Source organism: Anomaloglossus baeobatrachus, chromosome 9, assembly GCF_048569485.1.
Source record: "Anomaloglossus baeobatrachus isolate aAnoBae1 chromosome 9, aAnoBae1.hap1, whole genome shotgun sequence".
NCBI lineage: Eukaryota > Metazoa > Chordata > Amphibia > Anura > Aromobatidae > Anomaloglossus > Anomaloglossus baeobatrachus.
The window spans coordinates 82,605,033-82,625,359 of NC_134361.1; the positions used below are offsets into that span (position 1 = coordinate 82,605,033).

The 20,327-nt window shown below is 42.6% G+C and overlaps 1 protein-coding gene across 1 annotated transcript; it reads left to right on the plus strand.

The window, feature by feature from the left end:
* The first annotated feature begins 807 nt into the window (after positions 1–807).
* SOWAHD (sosondowah ankyrin repeat domain family member D) lies at positions 808–9,301 on the plus strand. The gene is made up of 2 exons (XM_075322681.1): positions 808–905; positions 7,177–9,301. Exon 2 carries the CDS (start codon positions 7,348–7,350, stop codon positions 8,263–8,265), a length of 918 nt encoding a protein of 305 aa, XP_075178796.1. The 5' UTR covers positions 808–905; positions 7,177–7,347; the 3' UTR covers positions 8,266–9,301.
* The last annotated feature ends 11,026 nt before the right edge of the window (positions 9,302–20,327 follow it).

Genomic DNA, 20,327 nt, shown 5'->3' on the forward strand with positions numbered 1-20,327 from the left:
ACGGGTTCCAGGCACCTAGCCTCATTCCCCTGCAACCGGGTGTCCGACTCCTCTAGGTCCAGACCACCGTCTGCGACCTAGTCTGCTTCTCCCCTGGGAGCTACAACTCCCAACTTCCTCAGATCTCCTCACAGCTCGAGGGTTCCTACTCGATTGACTTGACACCTCCCACCTCCCTGTCTGACCCCTTTAAGCAGCCCACTGGTGTACATGACAGGTGCGGTGCAAAGTGTATCTAGGATTTGTGAATGCTGGTGGAGGAAGTACTGCAGGTTAGATTCCCAGAACCATGGGGGGTTGAGTCCTGCACGGGAAGGGCAGATTGTGCAGAACCCTGTGACGACCCGTATATGATAGGCAAATTACATTGTGAGCCTCATTAGGAACAAGGACTGATGTGAATGGTTACAAAATATGTCACTGCTATATGCGCAGCAGACTATATATGTAACTGTGCATGTGACCTCCATATGGCACCATTAATATTTGCAAACTAAATGCTACCAATGTTGACAGCGATGTTAATGTGAAAGCTGATTGGTGAGAAGCGTCAGTTTTGCATCTGTCTGTGCAGCTATCTATCTCCAAGGGTGCCTCTTTCCTCTAAGGACTCATAAAGGAAGTAAGTCATTACACTAAGGTCCTCGCTGTGTGACCTCTGTGTTGTGGATACGCTATTTCTTTCTCTTCCTCCCTCTCCGTCTCTCCGTTCTTCTCTCATGTTCCCTGGATGTGAGTCTGAGCTTACAGCAGTCAACTAGTCAGACCTGTTCTAGGTGCAGAGGTCACAGCTAAGAAATCCTTGTGCTTTCTGTTAGTGGCTTTTGGCAAACGGCACAGGAAGACGGAAGGGATTTGATTAATATATCGAGAAAGGAGGGACGTGGACATTGCCCAGAGCACAGGTAGGAAGGCGGCTTCTCCTGACCAGACCACCTTTGCATGCATGGGAAATCTGTAAGTATGTGACTCTATGGCGGTATAAGGTATTGTAGAAAGTGCCTTGACACTTTGCATAAATACTATCTGTTCGGCTATGGCCCCACCATCAATGGTTGTTGAGTTTTTGACGCTGCAGAATTTCTGCACCTTAGTTTACTTGTGCTTTTCAGTGTTTTTTGGACGCTGCGTTCTTTGCCTCTGTATTGTGTGTCATGCTTTATATACAGCTGTTTTGTTTTTGAAACTGGTATTGACATTCTTTGGTGCGGATCTGATGCGTTTATGATGTGTTTCTACTGCAAAAACACACTAAAAACGCATGTGCATTCATTTACCTGCGGAGTTGTGTGCGCACAAGATAAATTGACATGCTGCGGCTCGGGAATACGCACCGTAGGTCAGTTTACGCAGTGTAAAAAAGAAGCACAATGGGCATGAGATTTCTATTAATCCCATCCACTTTGATTATACCGTAAAGTTCTGAGCACCCGTTTAGGATTTGGTGTTGAAATTTCTGCACCATTTCTTCATTTCTTGGCAGGAAAGGCACAGAGGCAAAGACGCATGTTTTTGCTGCTTTTTCAATGCGTTTTCAATTCGCATTTTTGGTGAAGATTTCTTCCAATCATTAGAATGGGTGAAATCTGCAGCAAAATCGCTGCAAGAATTAAACATGTGGCAGATTCATTCCTACACCAAATCATTGAGGAGAAAAATCTCACGTGTGCATAAGACTTCAGGATTCCCTTCAGGTTTTGTGAAATATTTGGATTCAAATAGTCATCAAATAACACACAATAAAACATAACGTGTGCACACAACCCAAAAAGCTGTACTTTTTGAGCCAGCATGCAGTGTCATGAACGGGAGTAAAGTTGATTGCGGGTGCACAGCCTTAGTAACATATACAGTGCCTTGCAAAAGTATTCGGCCCCCTTTAATTTTTTAACCTTTTCCCACATTTCAGGCTTCAAACATAAAGATAAAAATTTGAATGTTATGGTAAAGAATCAACAACAAGTGGGTCACAATTGTGAAGTTGAACGAAATGTATTGCTTATTTTAAACTTCTTTTAAAAATAAAGAACTGAAAATTGGGGCGTGCAATATTATTCATCCCCTTTACTTTCAGTGCAGCAAACTCACTCCAGAAGTTCATTGAGGATCTCTGAATGATCCAATGTTGTCCTAAATGACTGATGATGATAAATATAAGCCCCTGTGTGTAATCAAGTCTCCGTATAAATGCACCTGCTCTGTGATAGTCTCAGTGTTCTGTTTAAAGCGCAGATAGCATCATGACGACCAAGGAACACAATAGGCAGGTTATTGATACTGTTGTGGAGGTTTAAAGCCTGATTTGGTTACAAAAATATTTCCAAAACTTTAAACATCCCAAGGAGCACTGTGCAAGCGATCATATTGAAATGGAAGGAGTATCATACCACTGCAAATCTACCAAGACCCAGACGTCCCTCCAAACTTTCAGCTCAAACAAGGAGAAGACTGATCAGAGATGCAGCCAAGAGGCCCATGATCACTCTGGATGAACTTCAGAGATCTATAGCAGAGGTGGAAGAGTCTGTCCATAGGACAACAATCAGTCATACACTGCACAAATTTGGCCTTTATAAAGCCATTTCTCAAAGATATCCATAAAAAGTGTCATTTAAAGTTTGCCACAAGCCACCTGGGAGACACACCAAACATGTGGAAGAAGGTGCTCTGGTCAAATGAAACCAAAATCAAACTTTTTGGGCACAATGCCAACCGATATGTTTGGCGTAAAAGCAACACAGCTCATCACCCTGAACACACCATCCCCACTGTCAAACATGGTGGTGGCAGCATATGGTTTGGGCCTGCTTTTCTTCAGCAGGGTCAGGGAAGATGGTTAAAATTGATGGGAAGATGGATGGAGCCGAATACAGGACCATTCTTGAACAAAAAAAACACAGGGACCAACCTGCGGCAAAACCGCATGCGTTTTTCCCGCGGTTTTGGTGCGGTTTTTTACTGCAGGTGTGGTAATCTTCAACTCCTAGAAGTTTCTCAAGAAATTTTCTTGACAAAAATCACTTTTCTAGTGCTCACATAGCCTAAGGTTTGTCACAAGCCACCTGGGAGACACACCAAACATGTGCAAGAAGGTACTCTGGTCAGATGAAACCAAATTCGAACTATTTGGGCACAATGCCAAACGATATGTTTGGCGTAAAAGCAACACAGCTCATCACCCTGAACACACCATCCCCACTGTCCAACATGGTGGTGGCAGCATCATGGTTTCGGCCTGCTTTTCCTCAGCAGGTTCAGGGAAGATGGTTAAAATTAATAAGATAGATGGAGCCAAATACAGGACCATTCTTTAAGAAAACCTGTTGGAGTCTGCAAAAGACCTGAGACTGGGACGGAGATTTGTCTTCCAACAAGACAATGATCCCAAACATAAAGCAAAATCTACAATGGAATGGTTCACAAATAAACGTATCCAGGTGTTAGAATGGCCAAGTCAATGTCCAGACCTGAATCCAATCGAGAATCTGTGGAAAGAGCTGAAAACTGCTGTTCACAAACGCCTCCATCCAACCTCACTCAGCTCCAGCTGTTTGCAAAGGAAGAATGAGCAAGAATTTCAGTCTCTCGATGTGCAAAACTGATAGACACATAGCCCAAGCGACTGCAGCTGTAATCGCAGCAAAAGGTGGCGCTACAAAGTATTAACTTAAAGGGGCAGAATAATATTGCACGCCCCAATTTTCAGGTATTTATTTTTTACAAAAGTTTAAAATAAGCAATAAATTTCGTTCAACGTCACAATTGTGTCCCACTTGTTGTTGATTCTTCACCATAACATTAAAATTCTTATCTTTATGTTTGAAGCCTGAAATGTGGGAAAGGGTTGAAAAATTCAAGGGGGCCGAATACTTTTGCAAGGCACTGTATGTGTCTGTATATATCTATATATCTGCATATACCTATATATACTGTGTATATATATATATATATATATATATATATATATACACACACACTCACAGTGTATGTGTTTTCTTACCCATTATGTATATAACCATTATCATACTCCACCGCACGGCTCAGATGTTTGTTCCCGGGGGGCGCACAATCTGGTTCTCTTATCTTCGCACTTATTGATTCTCAATACTCAATTTAAAGCAGAGTAAATTAACCAGAGCATGTTACGGCCTGCAAGAAAAAGCTAGAATATGTGAAAAAACCCATAGAAATACAAAGAAAGTATGTCAAGCAGATGTTTCCAGTTACATTGTAACCACCATGTCATACTATTAGGAATAGGCGCTCTTAAAATAGTTAAAAAAAAACCTTTTTATTTTATTTGGGTCATATAGCACGGTGAATCATGGCTATCTACTGTATTTTGACCAACTACATTGTGTGCACAATTATTGGACAATTTGTATTTTTGCTGATTAATTTCATTGTTAGACATTTATAGTTTAATGTCGGTCAGTAAAAAAGGTTAATAAAACTGAATATTTAAGGAAGTAACAATTTTATTTATTTTATTCATTTATATAGCCCTAATAATTCCACAGCACTTTATAGACATTATCATTACTGTCCCCATTGGGGCTCACAATGTACATACCCTATCAGTACGTCTTTGGAGAGTGGGAGGAAAATGGAGAACCCGGAGGAAACCCAGGCAATCACGTGGAGACAGAAGCATACCGCTAACAGTTGCAGATGACTCAGCAACTAGGGTGTGGGGGGGCAGCTGCAAGCACCGACACTGGGCTCCCCCACACCCGGCAACACACTTTCAACTGTATCATGGATGCAAATACAATTGAAAGCACTGATGGAACAGGGAGCCGTATGCTCCCTCCTCCATCTTTCTTCCTTTGTATCAGCCAGGGTTACCAACCGTCCAAAAATTCCAGGACAGACAAACTCCTTGTAAATGTTGTCTAAGGCCTCTGCCACACATACGTGAAAATCACGCACGTGCCGCGAGACACGTATTTTCCCTGCGTGTTGCGTTTGGTAAGTACGTGTCTCCGGTACGTGCGGCCCACGTGTGTTCTACGTGTGCTATCCGCGATAACACACGGAGAACCGGTAATTTGCATACTCACGTGGTCCTTGCTGCTGTCCAGGGTACTGATCTTCGGTCTCCGGTCCTGCCGACTGCCCGCTGCTGCTGCTTCCGGCTGCAGTGAAGTGAATATTAAATGAGCATAATGAGTGGCGGTCGGCAGCAAGTGACAGCAGCGGCAGAGACTGCAGGGCTGGAGAAGGTGAGTAAAGATTTGGTATGGTTTTCTCTGACACGTGAGTTTTCTCCGGCGCGTGTCACACGGGATTGCATCCACACTACATCCGTGTGGTACGGGTGCGGTCCGTGTTTCACACGTGATGCCGGAGAAAAATGGGCATGTCAGCGTGAGAAACACACGGACACACGTAAGTACGGAACGGACACACGTTCCGTTCCAAAATACTTACGTGTGTCCAAACCATTAGGAATACATAGGTCCACGTGTGTATGTGTCTCCGGTACGTGAAAAAACTGTCAAACACATAGCGGAGGCACGAACGTGTGACAGAGGCCTAAGCTGGGATTTGAACTCAGGACCTTAGTGATGCTGCCCAATATTCTTCGAATAACTGTGCACAGATATATTGGGCAACTATTAGTGTGCAGAATTATTATGCAAGTAAATGAAACACATATTTTCCCATCTCCGTTGTCTATTTTCAGTTATAGTGAGAATAATAACCAAACAACTCAAAATACATTTCTGACTTTTCAAAAAAAATGTCAGTGGCCAATAAAGCCGCGCTTCTTTTCAAATACAAACTCAACAGTCATAGGTCGCTCATCTATGGAGCCTGTCATTTTCTTGATTTGTTGATGATGCCGTTCAGAGAGGTGTACTGTTTTCCTTCACTGTACAGTATATCTCAACTTAAGAAATCTCCCTTTCATCTTTAAGGTCTTTATTCTCAGCCAAGCAGTGGAGACATCGCTGCATGTGATGGACAAATGTCCTGCATACAAATCATGGTTTTCTTGAAAGATGAAGACTTTTTCCTGCATTACTGCTTGAAGAATGTGTCTTCTAGAACTGACAGTAGGTTTGGGAGTTGATGTTGAGTTCATCTTAATCCCAAAAAGTACCAGTGAGCTCATCTTTAATAATACCAACCCATAGCAGGACCCCACCTCCACCTTGCTAGCGTCTGAGATGAGGTCTGCACTCATTACTGACCCATCCATCTGGTCTCAAGAGTTCCTCTCATCTCCTCAGTTCATAAAACCTTTGAAACATCTGTCTTCAGATGTTTCTTGGCCCAGTCTTGACATTTCCCCTTCTGTGTCTTGATCAGTGATGGTCAGTTTACCCTTTATTACCTTGGCCATGTATCTGAGCACTGAACACCTTGTACTTCTGGGTTCTCCATGTAGGTTCCGTTTCTGGAATATGACAGCACTAATGGATAATGGCTTCCTGGTGACTTCATGTTTGATTCTTCTCAAATCATTGGCAGTTAATGTGCGTCTTTTTTTCTCAGAGTGTTTTTTGAGAACTTATTGACTATTTTCAACAAAACATTTGATGGTTCTGTGATCGGGCCGTAATATCTTAGCCTTTGCTACCTAATAATCTGTACTCCTTGATAAAAGGTGTTGTATCTTAAGACTCACCCTCCTCATTACTTATATACTCATCACCTGGTTTGCTTCATCCAATAAGTATTCAAGTTTATATACCTTGGAGTTGTAAAATCTACATAAAAATGATATTGTTAAGTCCATACCTAATAATTCTGCACACAGTGTATGCCTGGAGAACCTCCTTAAGGCCACTTTCCTAGGGCAGTATTTCTGTCCTTGGCCATGACTAGATCCTATAGAGAAAAAGAACAATGGAAACACTTGCACCTCTTCTGTATATTAGATCCAGTCATGGCCTTGGCTTATGAAATCAGATGCAAAATGCTGACCAAAATATTATTGTGGGAAAATGGACGAACTGCCAGAACTTTGGATGAGGTCTTAAGTTGGCTGATTTGACATTGCAGTAAAAGTAAGTGTGATTTTCCTTTGCAAAGAGATAGCAAGCACTTAAAGGAAAACTTGTAGACAATGCGCTAGAATCTAGTTTTGTGCACATTCGGCACAGTTACTAAGGAGTTAAATAAACTGTTCTTGCTTATATGTATTTCTTTGTCACATACCAACAGATAAAGGAAGCAGCTTGCAACATCTTAAAGAAGAAGTCACAGCGATTCATGCTTTTGGTACGTTGGCTGATGTCCTTCGGTTCGGAGGCAGAGGACAACTTGACAGATCTAGAAAATAAATGCCAGTTACTAATGCAACTCTAAGTCTCCTCCAAGAAACTGCCCCGGAAAATGGACTGTGACATATTAGATTGGCAGGGTGCAAACAAAGGCGTTGGGGAGAAGAAGCCATCACTACACAGCAGCATGAAGAAGTCCAACTGCAGTACAGAGGAAGATATGGAGAATAGATCGTCCTTTATACGGGATACAAGAAGCATCAAAAAGATGGAAAGTATGAACAGGACCCCATCTCCTGGAACGATAAGTAAAAGGAAAAGAGGGATGAGAGGAAGCTTGTGGAGCACAACCGGATCACTGCCGTTTGGTGGAGCTTGGATCTCAGCAGCTAATTTTGATGTTGATGCACAAGAGCAGCAGCCACCAGATCCAGGGGTCAGTGGTTTCGTACTTGATCCTGTGGAGCACGCCTGGATGATAATGGTTGCAGAAGGCAATTTTGAGGAGCTGCAGGATTATCTACAACAAGATCCTAACTTACTCTACAAAAGAGATTTTGTTACGGGTTACTCTGTGATCCATTGGATTGCCAAACATGGCCACCATGAGGATTTCATTAAACTTATGGATTTTGCAAGTTCTACTGGCCTCATGTTGGATGTCAATACACGAGCTAGTGGTGGATTAACTCCGCTCCACATTGCAGCATTACAGGGGCATGAGATGCTCACCAAAGTCCTGGTAGGCGCTTACAATGCCGACATCCATATTCGTGACCATAATGGCCGAAAACCTTGGCAATATCTAAGGCTCAAGAATGATAGGAATCTTCTGATACTCTTAGGAGGCCCTGAGGAAGAGGAAGGTGCAAACGCTGCCATGAACTACAATAACAACAGTCATTCATCTGCTATGCAGAAAATGGCACAAGACTATGATGAATTGGATTCTTTCCCTAAAGTAGCACTGTCTGTAGCTCCAATAAGGAACTTCATAAGGAATGCTTATAGTTTCTTAAAGAACTGGTAAATGTATCCAGCATGGTATGTTAACCATCAAGAATAATATCAAGGAAAAAAAATACATAAATAATAATTTTTAGATTGTGTGAATACAAACATACATTGTACAAGTTGTTAAGATAGATGAATACTTTCACCTCCAAGTTTCTATTGAGCACTTGTTTGGAGAGGTTGGCCCATCAGGACTAGAGACGGATGTATCATTGGTACAGCCGTGCAGGTGGCCAGGGAGGTAAGGGGGACATTTCTACCACCAAACCAGGTGGATTTGCACATTTTGATGAGCTCTTGGGCTGCAAAGAGCCCATATATTGTTTTTGCACAGGAGCCCTTTTCTGTGTGTCCGCCAGTGCTCAGGACCATTGTAAGCTGCAGGGGAAATGTAGTTACACAGCACCTTTTGAAATCAGGGACAACCATATAATGTTAATAGATGGGACTTCATGTGTCTTGATGGGACAACTCAGGCTATGTTCACACAGTTTTTTAACAAGGACTCCATTTCAAAATCCATTCTTAAAAAGTCATGGGAACGTACCCTTATAGTTGATAATCTGCTATATTTATGAGGGGTGCGTCCTCCTCGCCTCTTGTCTGCACCTGGTGCTGTGTGGGGTTGTAGGAGACTAGACCTGTCCACATAATATGGCAAATACACAGCAGTGGTACCGGATGACAGGTAAACGGTGAAATGCCTTTTATACACTGATATTGGCATACAAATAATACATAGGTACCGAATTAATTGCCCTATTTTCTAAATAATATGAACCGTGATTGCTAGCTCAGGTACGTGAAGCACTGTTGGCTTTTTTGCACACTGTGCAGAACCTATGGCCTTATATATGTAACATAACTCTCCTAGACTATGATGATAGATTAACAATAGCAAATGTGTTTGCAGCACCTCAGGTAAATATCTCATGCATAGGAGTGGGGACGCAGGTCAATCCAAGGGAACCATGTGGCATATAAATTCCACCCCAAAAAAAGCAGAAAGCATCCTGGGGGTGTTCTCCATAGACTTTAATCCATAAGAAACAGATGCAACGTCTCGCCCTACAAATGGGCTTTATCAAACATGCTTGAGAAATGCTTGATAAAGCTCATTTGTAGGGCGAAACATTTGATAAAGCCCATTTGTAGGGCGAAACGTTGCATCTGTTTCTTATGGATTAAAGTCTATAGAGCTTACGAGCAGGGTCCTCACTCCTCCTGGTGTCTTAATTTTGTTATTTTGTATTGTCTCATATTGTCTGTACATGTCCCCTCTTAATTGTAAAGCGCTGCGGAATACGTTGGCGCTATAGAAATAAAACTTATTATTATTATTATATAGAGAACAGCCCTGAGATGCTGTCTGCTTTTTTTTTTTCCAATGATGATAGATAAATCACAGCAGGATGTTAGATCTGAGATATTGACCATTTGCACAGACCTTATCCCATATCCCTGGCTATAGTATGAGCTCCTATGTTATAGTAGGACGTACTTCATCAATAAGTTGTCCTTCCATGACTGATCTTCTTTAAATCTTATTAATTGATATGATATAGAATCTCTGCATTCATGTTCTTATGTGTATATATTTAAGGTACGCTATGCTATACATTCATGTGTTGCAGTGGTTACAGCTTTTCTGCAACCTTGATTTTTCCCTATGGGAGAAAAAGTTGGAACTTTGAATTTTCCAATATTAGACCATTTTTAGGCTTTGAGAGACAATGCTCTTTAAATAGTGAAAAAAAAACCAATACAAAACTCATGGTAAAAGTAAGAACAAATGTTGGTTTCAGGATATCCTGTGACGTATGCCTATGTGTATTTACAGTAGCTATTTACTGCAATCTAATCAAGTTATCAGCGGCGACTTTCCAAGAATAGTGCAGCCGACTGAATGCCACTCTGCGGGTGGAGTCCTCATTAGCGTAAACGTCAATGCTATCCTTTAAAAAGTGCAATATTTACAATGAACATTTCTTTTTTCTTACAAATCGATATAAAAATTTCAGCCAAGCAATTCTTCTACTAGAGCATATTTATTACCAAGGTTCTGCACAAAGGCACCATACAGAACCGCAGACATTTATGCAGCTTTCACGATCTGACTCTGTTATGTATGGGAAAATAAAAGCATAGGGTTATGGTTTGAATACATTCCTGAGGAAGCCAACTTGTCATGGCGAAACACTGGGGTTTCCATTCCCCACATGGCATTACCTAGATGCTACCTTCCCTAATTATCTCCAAATTGATATATCACATTAAAAATGTGGTAATAACTTCTTTATGGTCACTCTGTTTTCATACTTTGAGTCATATATTGTATACCTTTTTGAAGGTGAATGATAATAAGACTTGCATCCATTGAAAGGGAATCTGTCTGCAGGTTTTTGCTATGTACTCTGAGACCTGAATGATGTAGATGCATGGAGCCTGATTCTAGGCTTAGTAGGCTGCTTGGTTTTTTCTGCTGTAGATCTAGCAGTGGTCAGAATGCTGAGCTCTGTATAACCCTGCCAACACCACTGATTGGCAGCTTCCTATGTACACTGTCTGAAATCTGCCAATCAGTGGTAGAGGGGTTACACAGATTAGCTGGACTACCTGGCAGATGATACCTAGTCCTGCAGTGATAATTTACTGTTGATAAACCACTGATTGGATTGATACTACATGGAATAAGGCTATCTGCCCCTACATTATGCTGCTCTCAGCTGAAATAGCAAAAACCTGCTGACAGATTCTCTTTAATATGGAAATTGGTATTGCGTGTGGGTAAGCCCTGTACCATATTTGGGTCTGTGATTAGGACCTTCATGTCTTTTGACGGTTTTAATTATTTTTAGATGTCTTTGTGTCTGGTTGATGTTTTGTATATGTCAATAAATTATATTGATTATTTTCTTTATACTGGATATGTGGCATTTAATGTATATGTAACTTTCTCTCTTTGGATGGTTTATGGTGAACACTCCAAGGTTTTATTTATTAACTGTTAGGCTATGTGCCCACGGGCGCTCGTACCTGCGGATGTATCCGCTGGTACGAGCGCATGTTTCCCCCAGCTGCCCGCCGGCGTCCGCAGCTATTTTTAGCTGCTAGATTACAGCGGAATAGCTGCGGGAAACATGCGGACATTCATGCGGCTTACCTGTGGAAGTCCCGGCCCTATCTCCATAGTGGAGGGCCGGGACATCCGCAGGTAATTCTGCATGAATAATTGACATGCAATTATACATGCGGATACCTACATCCACAGCATGTTCGGCAGCCGCACTTTCCGCAGCGTGGACACAGCACTCCCCATGTCCCATAGGATAACATGGGGAGTGTCTGTACATGCTAAAACCTGCGGATTTAACTGGAAAATCCAGAAAAATCCGAAAGGTTTTCCGACGCAAAATCCGCAGAAACAAGCTCCCGTGGGCACATAACCTTATTCTGCGACCAATTAGTTTTCCTCACTGCACGTTACAATATAGTCCATGTTACTGACAACAAGACACTCATTTCCAAGGATTCTAGAGTAGAATATCCCTGTTTAGAATCATGGCCTAAAATAATGGCGGCCTTGAAATTGATCCAGAAAATTAAGCATTTCTTTATAAATTTATTGCAATTACACATGCTTATTTCCTTTGTGTGTATAGGAATAACAAAAAAAAAAAAAACCAACAGAGAAAAAAAGGGTATATTGGACATAATTTCACACAAAACCTTAATAATGGTCCAGACAAAATAGTTGGTACCCTCAACTTAATATTTGGGTGCACCCCCTTTGAAATAAATAACTGCAATCAATCCCTTCCTATAACCATCAACAAACTTCTTACACAACTCAACTGGAATTTTGGACTCTTCTTTATAAGCTGCTCCAGGTCTCATATTTGAAGGCGCCTTCTCCCAACAGCAATTTTAAGATCTCTCTACAGCTGTTCAATGGGAGTTAGATCCAAACTCATTGCAGCCACTTCAGAACTCTCCAGCGCTTTGTTTCCATCCATTTCTGGGGGGCTTCTTGAAGTATGTTTAGGGTCATTATTCTGCTGGAAGACCTGTGATTTAGGACGCAAACCCAGCTTTCTGACACTGGGCACTACATTGTGCCCCAAAATCCTTTGGTAATTTTCAGATCTAATGATATCAGCAGCAAAAGACCCCCAAAACATCTTTAAACCTCCACCATATTTGACTGTAGGTACTGTGCTCTATTCTTTGTAAGACTCATTGCATTTTCAGTAAACAGTAGATTGATGTGCTTTGCCAAAAAGTTCTGTCTTGGTCTCATCTGTCCAACAAAACCAGTGTCAATGGTATATTGTCAAGAGGATCCACTATTTTGACCAGAAAAAAACTCTAAAACGTCACGTTTATTATTATCATTAAAATTTTAACTTTAATCTAAAACACTGGAACCATATCTAATTATACAAGTCACTAACAAAGTCGTGATAAGTGATTATTTTGTGAGGTGCTCAAATAGGGCAGTGGGCAAGGGGCGTGCACCACCTGCTATCATTGGGTCATTTAGGTATCACAATAACGGGATAAAGGCACCTAATGTTAGGGCGGCACGGTGGCTCAGTGGTTAGCACTGCAGTCTTGCAGCGCTGGGGTCCTGGGTTCAAATCCCACCAAGGACACTATCTGCAAGGAGTTTGTATGTTCTCCCCGTGTTTGCGTGGGTTTCCTCCGGGTACTCCGGTTTCCTCCCACACTTCAAAGACATACAGATAGGGACTCTAGATTGTGAGCCCCAATGGGGACAGTGTTGCCAATGTATGTAAAGCGCTGTGGAATTAATAGCGCTATATAAATGAATAAAATTATTATTAATTATTATTATTAATGTTCCCTGATGTTTATCCCTACCTAGCCACGGAGGTCAAGTACACCTTAATTTTCTGGGTGCCCCCCGTTCCTCGGCGGCTAGTTCTATATGTCCCTGTCACTATTTTTGACCTAGAACCACCACCAGGTGCAATGTGCTGGAGTGATTGTGTAGTCATGTGTCTTAGGTCACTGTTCAAAAAAAGAAGAGACCCCCCAATCTTAATAATTATTATGATTCTCAGTTCCCAGTTAAGCAGATGCCTATATAGCTATAACAACTGGGGAGATACATTATGGGGGTCTTAACCACAGATATGATGGGCCTGAAAGTCCCAGTACTCAACCTGCCATAGACTATTATGGAACTGGTGACACAGTGAAACGCTGCCATTGCAGGCACTCACTGTTTACAGAGCCTCCCACTTGATTCATTGCTGATCTGGGAGGTGGTCTACTTTTACAGCCAGTATGTGACCCAGGGTGACCCAGGACAGCAACTGGACCCACTTAGGGGAATCTATTTCAAGGACACAAAGAAAGATGAGGAGATTGATGGCCTAGACTAAAGAAAGACATCTTGGAGTATACACATCCCCTGAAGAACCCCAATATATCGGGGGAAACGCGTCGGGATCAAGACCAGTCCTGGCAGGATGAGTACTGGGACTTTCAGGCCCATCATATCTGTGGTTAAGACCCCCATTTAATGCATCTCCCCAATTGTTATAGCTATATAGGCATCTACTTAACTGGGAACTGAGAATCATAATAATTAAGATTGGGGGGGTCTCTTTTTTTGAACAGTGACCTAAGACACATGACTACACAATCACTCCAGCACATTGCACCTGGTGGTGGTTCTAGGTCAAAAATAGTGACAGGGACATATAGGGCTAGCCGCCGAGGAACGGGTGGCACCCAGAAAATTAAAGTGTACTTGACCTCTGTTGCTAGGTAGGGATAAACATCAGGGAACATTAGGTCCCTTTATTGTGATACCTAAATGACCCAATGATAGCAGGTGGTGCACGCCCCTTGCCCACTGCCCTATTTGAGGACCTCACAAAATAATCACTTATCACGACTTTGTTAGTGACTTGTAGAATTGGATATGGTTCCAGTGTTTTAGATTAAAGTTAAAATTTTAATGATAATAAACGTGACGTTTTAGAGTTTTTTTCTGGTCAATATAGTCTCAACTGTCCACAAGACACTTTCACAGAAAGATTTTAGCTTATGTAGATTTTGGCAAACTGCAGTGTAGATTTTTTATGTCTCTGTGTCAGCAGTCGGGTCCTCTTGGGTCTCTTGCCATAACGTTTCATTTCATTGAAATGGATAACTCGCGCTGAGACTGACGCACCCTGAGCCTGCAGGACAGCTTGAATTTCTTTGGAACTTGATTGGGGCTGCTTATCCACCATCCGGACTATCCTGCGTTACAATTTGCTATCAGATTTCCTCTGCCGTCCACGTAGATTAGCTTCAGTGCCATGGGATATAAACGTCTTAGTTATGTTTCTCACCGTGGATAGAAGACCAGAGATGGACGTTTAACCTTGAGATAGATTATATTTTTTCAACAATGTTGGTTCTTAAGTCCTAAGACATTACCATTCTTCTCTTTCTGTTCTCCATGCTTACTGAGGGACACACGATCCAAAGATTGAGTCTCCCCATTTTTTCTGGTTTCAGCTGTGATTTTCATATTGCCCACACCTATTACTTGCCACAGGTGAGTTTGAACGAGCATCACATACTTGAAACAAAATTGTTTACCCACAATTTTGGAAAAGTGCCAACAATTTTGTCCGGTCCATTTTTGGGGGTTTGTGTGAAATAATGTCCAATTTGCCATTTTCTGTTGTTTGTTTGTGTTGTTCCAATACACACAAAGGAAATAACGTGTATAAGAAATAATAATAATAATAATAATAAGAAGATGTGTAACTGCAATAATTTTGTGGGAGAAATACTTAATTTTCTGGAACAATTGCAAGGGTGCCAACACTTTGAGCCATGACAGTACTTGAAGCCCATCAAATCCAACACAGTAGCGCATGGAGACTGTATGGCTTTATGTTAGGGAGCCATATATGCTTTATGCTGAGGATCTGTCGCATGTTGCTACGGTATTATCAGTTCAGTAAACGCTGCTTGTAATGACATGAGGATGTAATGTCTCCAGCTTTAGAGTCTGTTTATCATGTGAAGTAGCACATCCTCTATGATACTAGGGTGTTGGCACATCCTGAAGAGGAAATTCTGAAAACTTCCTTGTTTTACATAAACCACAAAAAATGTGAAAATGCTTACATTGTGATATTAGATTTAAAGTGAACCTGTCAGGTGCAATATGCACAAAGACCCACGAGCAGTTCTGGGAACATATTAGTAATCCCTGCCTAACCGTCCCTGTATCTAGTAGCATAGATAAAGGGATCTTTAGAAACAATATTTCTAAAGATCCCTTATGATATGCTAATGAGCGCAGGGACTAGTCGCAAGGCTATTACTTCCTGCACTCATTACGCCCTCTTAGCATGGTAGCATGCTCACAGGGTCGCCTCAGAATGCTGTGCTTAGGGTCAGTGCGCATGATCAGAAGTCCCCTGCACTTTCGGTCATGCGCACTACACCAGTTTGAATCCAGGATGTGTACACCCGGCTGGAAGTCCAGGGATCATGCACAATGAGCCGAAATCCAGCACTGGGCGCGGAGGCAGCAGAGGCGAGTGCGATCATGCCTCTGACTCTGCGCATTCATTAGAATGTTGGCATGCCCACAGGGTGATGCTTACATGCTAAGGTGGCCGACTAGCTAAGGGAAGTTACACCCTTGGGACTAGTCCCTGGCCTCATTAGAATGTAATGAAGGATCTTTAGAAATACTTTTTCTAAAGATCTCTTTATCTAAGCTACTAGAAACAAGGACAGTTAGGCAGGGATTAGCAATATACACCCAGAACTGCTCATGGTCCTGGATGCATATTGCACCTGACAGGTTCACTTTAAAGTGAAACCAACACTCAGTTGTAAGTAACACCAAAATATTTTAATTCCCATATACGGAACTGCCCAATTTCAACATGATCGATTTTTTGTATTCATATGCTAGATAAGTGGCCACAGGGGTCTGGCAGCAACTTACTTCCCTCTCCCTATTGAAAACACATGCACGTTTGTAGCGCCGGTGTAACTGCACTACGCTACCTCTCCCCAGCAGGAACGCAAACTAACTCACCGCCGGAGCCAGGCTGCGTCCTCCCTTGCCATCCACATATGCTTCATGCTCCTTCTGGGGCTGTGCACGCTGCACAGTTCCCCCGGAAATGCACTTAGGGCATGCGTGTGCACATCTACCCTCCTCTTAAAGTGCTGTCGTGCCATTTCCTGGAAGTGCCTCTCAGCTACCCTGGAAGCCTGTGCCGTCTGCCTTTCAGGGTCTGGGAAGAGGTCTCTCAAGCAGCAGTTGCCATCTGCCCTACCCCTTCCACCGGCCATTCCTACAACTTCCAGAAACATCTTACTGGAGAAGAAACTTCCTTCTGGCCTGATTAAGCAGGGGCGTAAAAGGTAAGGAGGACTGTACCTGTCTGTTCTCGCTTACCTGCCTGCCCCAGCCTTCTCAGCTGTACCCATCTGAACCTGTGTCTGTACCTGAATTTGTCTTCTGTCTTGGGGGTCAGCTTCCAGTCTCGGTCATTGCCCTTGGAGTGGTACCTGCCGTCTGCCTTGCAGGAGGCGCTTACTTAAGCTCCTCCCACTAAAGGGTAAGCCCAGGTCCCCCTATGGCCCAGTGGGTCCACTCTAGCTCACCGCCTCGACACCGGGGAATGTTACAATGCTCCAATGAGAGTATGGACATCTTAAGGGTAGCGCCAAACGGTAAATAAATAATTTGCACAATAGCAATTGGTGACCCAGGAGACTTACAAGAGGGGATAAATGTAAAGTGGAACGCTACACAAAGATTTCTAACTATTGTTGGTACATCAGTCTTTTTGTAAAGGTCTCCGTGTAGACTTCATTTTACTAATTGTTGATCTAGATTTTTATCTCTCCACGGTCCCACAGTTCTACCATAACCTCCTGTGTGCAATGGAAAGTTTATACAAAGTGCTGCGGTTTCTGGCATGCTCCACTGACAGTGACTTCCGTATTTGCAGAACATAATAATACATAGTGTATAAAGTCCATGATTTGGGATTTTAGAATAGGACCTCTGACTTATTAGACCTGTTGTCCCCGGGATTTACTGATTTTGACTGTATATGCAGATGTAGCATAGCAAACAATGGAGCAGAAATCACTGTCACTCGCATGGTCATGCAATGTCACTGCCGCTCTTTTGTTTTCAAATACCTGCAGCCTATCTGCATCATTGGAGCTGGGAGCATGAAGAGTGTGTGTGTGTGTGTGTGTGTGTGTGTGTGTGTGTGTGTGTACGCACGTATACAACAGGTGAAATAAGTAAGGAACACGTCACCAATTTTCTAAGTAAATATATTTTTAAATCTGCTATTGCCATGAATTTCTCTCCAGATGTCAGTAATAACCCATCCAATCCACACAGGCAAAGACATCAAACCATAGCTGTCCATTTGTAATAATGAGAAATGAAACAGGGAAAAAGTATTGAACACGCTTACTACTTTGTACAAAGACCTTTGTTGGTGAAGTTTCAAGATGCCTCCTGTATGGAGAAACTACACTGTGTGCAGAATTATTAGGCAAATTGTATTTTAGCGGATATTTTTATTATTGATCAACAACCATGTTCTCAATCAACCCAAAAGACTCATAAATATCAAAGCTTAATATTTTTGGAAGTTGGAGTGGTTTTTCTAGATTTGGCTATCTTAGGAGGATATCTATTTGTGCAGGTAACTATTACTGTGCAGAATTATTACCGTATTTTTCGGACCATAAGACGCACTTTTTTTCCTCCAAACTTGGGAGGAAAGTGTGGGGTGCGTCTTATGGTCTGAAGCTGCGGGGTAGGGAGCTGTGGGGGAGTCAGCGCTATGCAGTGGGATCACAGGAGGCAGGGAGGGTCGCTGCTGCAGGATGCCGGCTGCTGGAGAAACCACGTGTGCCCGCTGCTTAAAGTCAGTGAATATTCATTAGCTGCTACCCGCCCACCTCTCTCTGCAGTCAGCGAGTGTGAGGAGCAGCTATGAATACTTGTTTAATGTAAACAGCGGTCACACGTGGGTTCTCCAGCCCCCGGCTTCCTGCAGCGGCTGAGGAGACTGTGTGTCCGCTGTTAGGAGGCAGGAGCAGGGGGCCGCTGCAGTCATGTCTGGCCCGGGGGAAGTGCAGATCACTGCAGTGTCTGGGCCAGAGCACGGCATACCTTCACAGCACAGCCGCAGTCTCTGTGCTGAGGGCTCAAATTACTTTCACTTTGCTCCTGCCTCTGCTCAGTCTCCCATAGCTGACAAGGACCTACAGTGATGTAATGCAGAGGGGTGTACAGAGCAGCACAGAACAGCACAGAGCCCGCCTCTCCATTACATCACTGCAGGTCCTTGAGATATGTGAGCCTTTGTTTGTAATGCCAGGACCAAACTGAAGCATGGTGAGCAATGCATCACATCAGTAAAAGTAAGGCAATAAATAATATAGTATTACTGTACACCTGGATGGGGTTGGATCATATATATATATAATCTTTGCACACATATACACACACGCACACACACTATATAACTATATACACAGACACACACACTATATACACACACTATATACACACACACACACACACACTATAACTATATATACACACACACAATCAATCCAGATTGGAGGATCACACACTTAATGATGGGGAACATACATATTCCACGATGGGGGCCATATATAACTGGAAGGTACCCAGAATGGAGGATATGAGGACAGAATTTGGGGATATTATTACCTCAGTAACACTGTCAGCAGTAAAATAACAGTGTGTCATGACCACATTCTTTTACTTTAATTTTATTTTTTTCTATTTTGTCCTCCTCTAAAACAAGGGTGCGTCTTATAGTCCGGTGCGTCTTATAGTCCGAAAAATACGGTAGGCAACTTAATAAAAAACAAATCTATTCCCATTTCACTTGTTTATTTTCACCACGTAAATCAATATAACTGCACAAAAGTTAGAAATAAACATTTCTGACATGCAAAAACAAAACCACAAAAAATTAGTGACCAATATAGCCACCTTTCTTTATGATGACACTCAGCAGCCTACCATCCATAGATTCTGTCAGTTGCTTGATCTGTTTACGATCAACATTGCATGCAGCAGCCACCACAGCCTCCAGACACTGCTCCGAGAGGTGTACTGTTTTCCCTCCCCATAGATCTTACATTTTATGAGGGACCACGGGTTCTCTATGGGGTTCAGATCAGGTGAACAAGGGGGCCATGTCGTTATTTTTTCATCTTTTAGACCTTTACTGGCCAGCCACGCTGTGGAGTAGTTGGATGCATGTGATGGAGCATTGTCCTGCATGAAAATGTTTTTCTTGAACGATACAGACTTTTTCCTGTACCACTGCTTGAAGAAGTTGTCTTCCAGAAACTGGCAGTAGGTCTGGGAGTTGAGCTTCACTCCATCCTCAACCCGAAAAGGTCCCACAAGTTCATCTTTGATGATACCAGCCCCTACCAGTACCCCACCTCCACCTTGCTGGCGTCTGAGTCGGAGTGGAGCTCTCTGCCCTTTACAGATCCAGCCTCTGGCCCATCAAGAGTCACTCTCATTTCATCAGTCCATAAAACCTTTGAAAAATCAGTCTTAAGATATTTCTTGGCCCAGTCTTGACGTTTTATCTTATGTTTCTGGTTCAAAGGTGGTCGTTTTTCAGCCTTCCATACCTTGCGAATGTCCCGGAGTATGGCACACCTTGTGCTTTTTGATACTCCAGTAACGTTGCAGCTCTGAAATATGGCCAAACTGGTGGCAAATGGCATCTTGGCAGCTTCACGCTTGATTTTCCTCAGTTCATGGGCAGTTATTTTGCGCCTTTTTTGCCTAACATGGCTATTTGCCATGAAACGCTTGATTGTTCGGTGATCGCGCTTCAAAGGTTTGGCAATTTCAAGACTGCTGCATCCCTCTGCAAGACATCTCAGAATTTTGGACTTTTTAGAACCCGTCAAATTTCTCTTCTGACCCATTTTGCCAAAGTATAGGAAGTTGCCTAATAAGTATACACCCCTTATACAGGGTGTTGA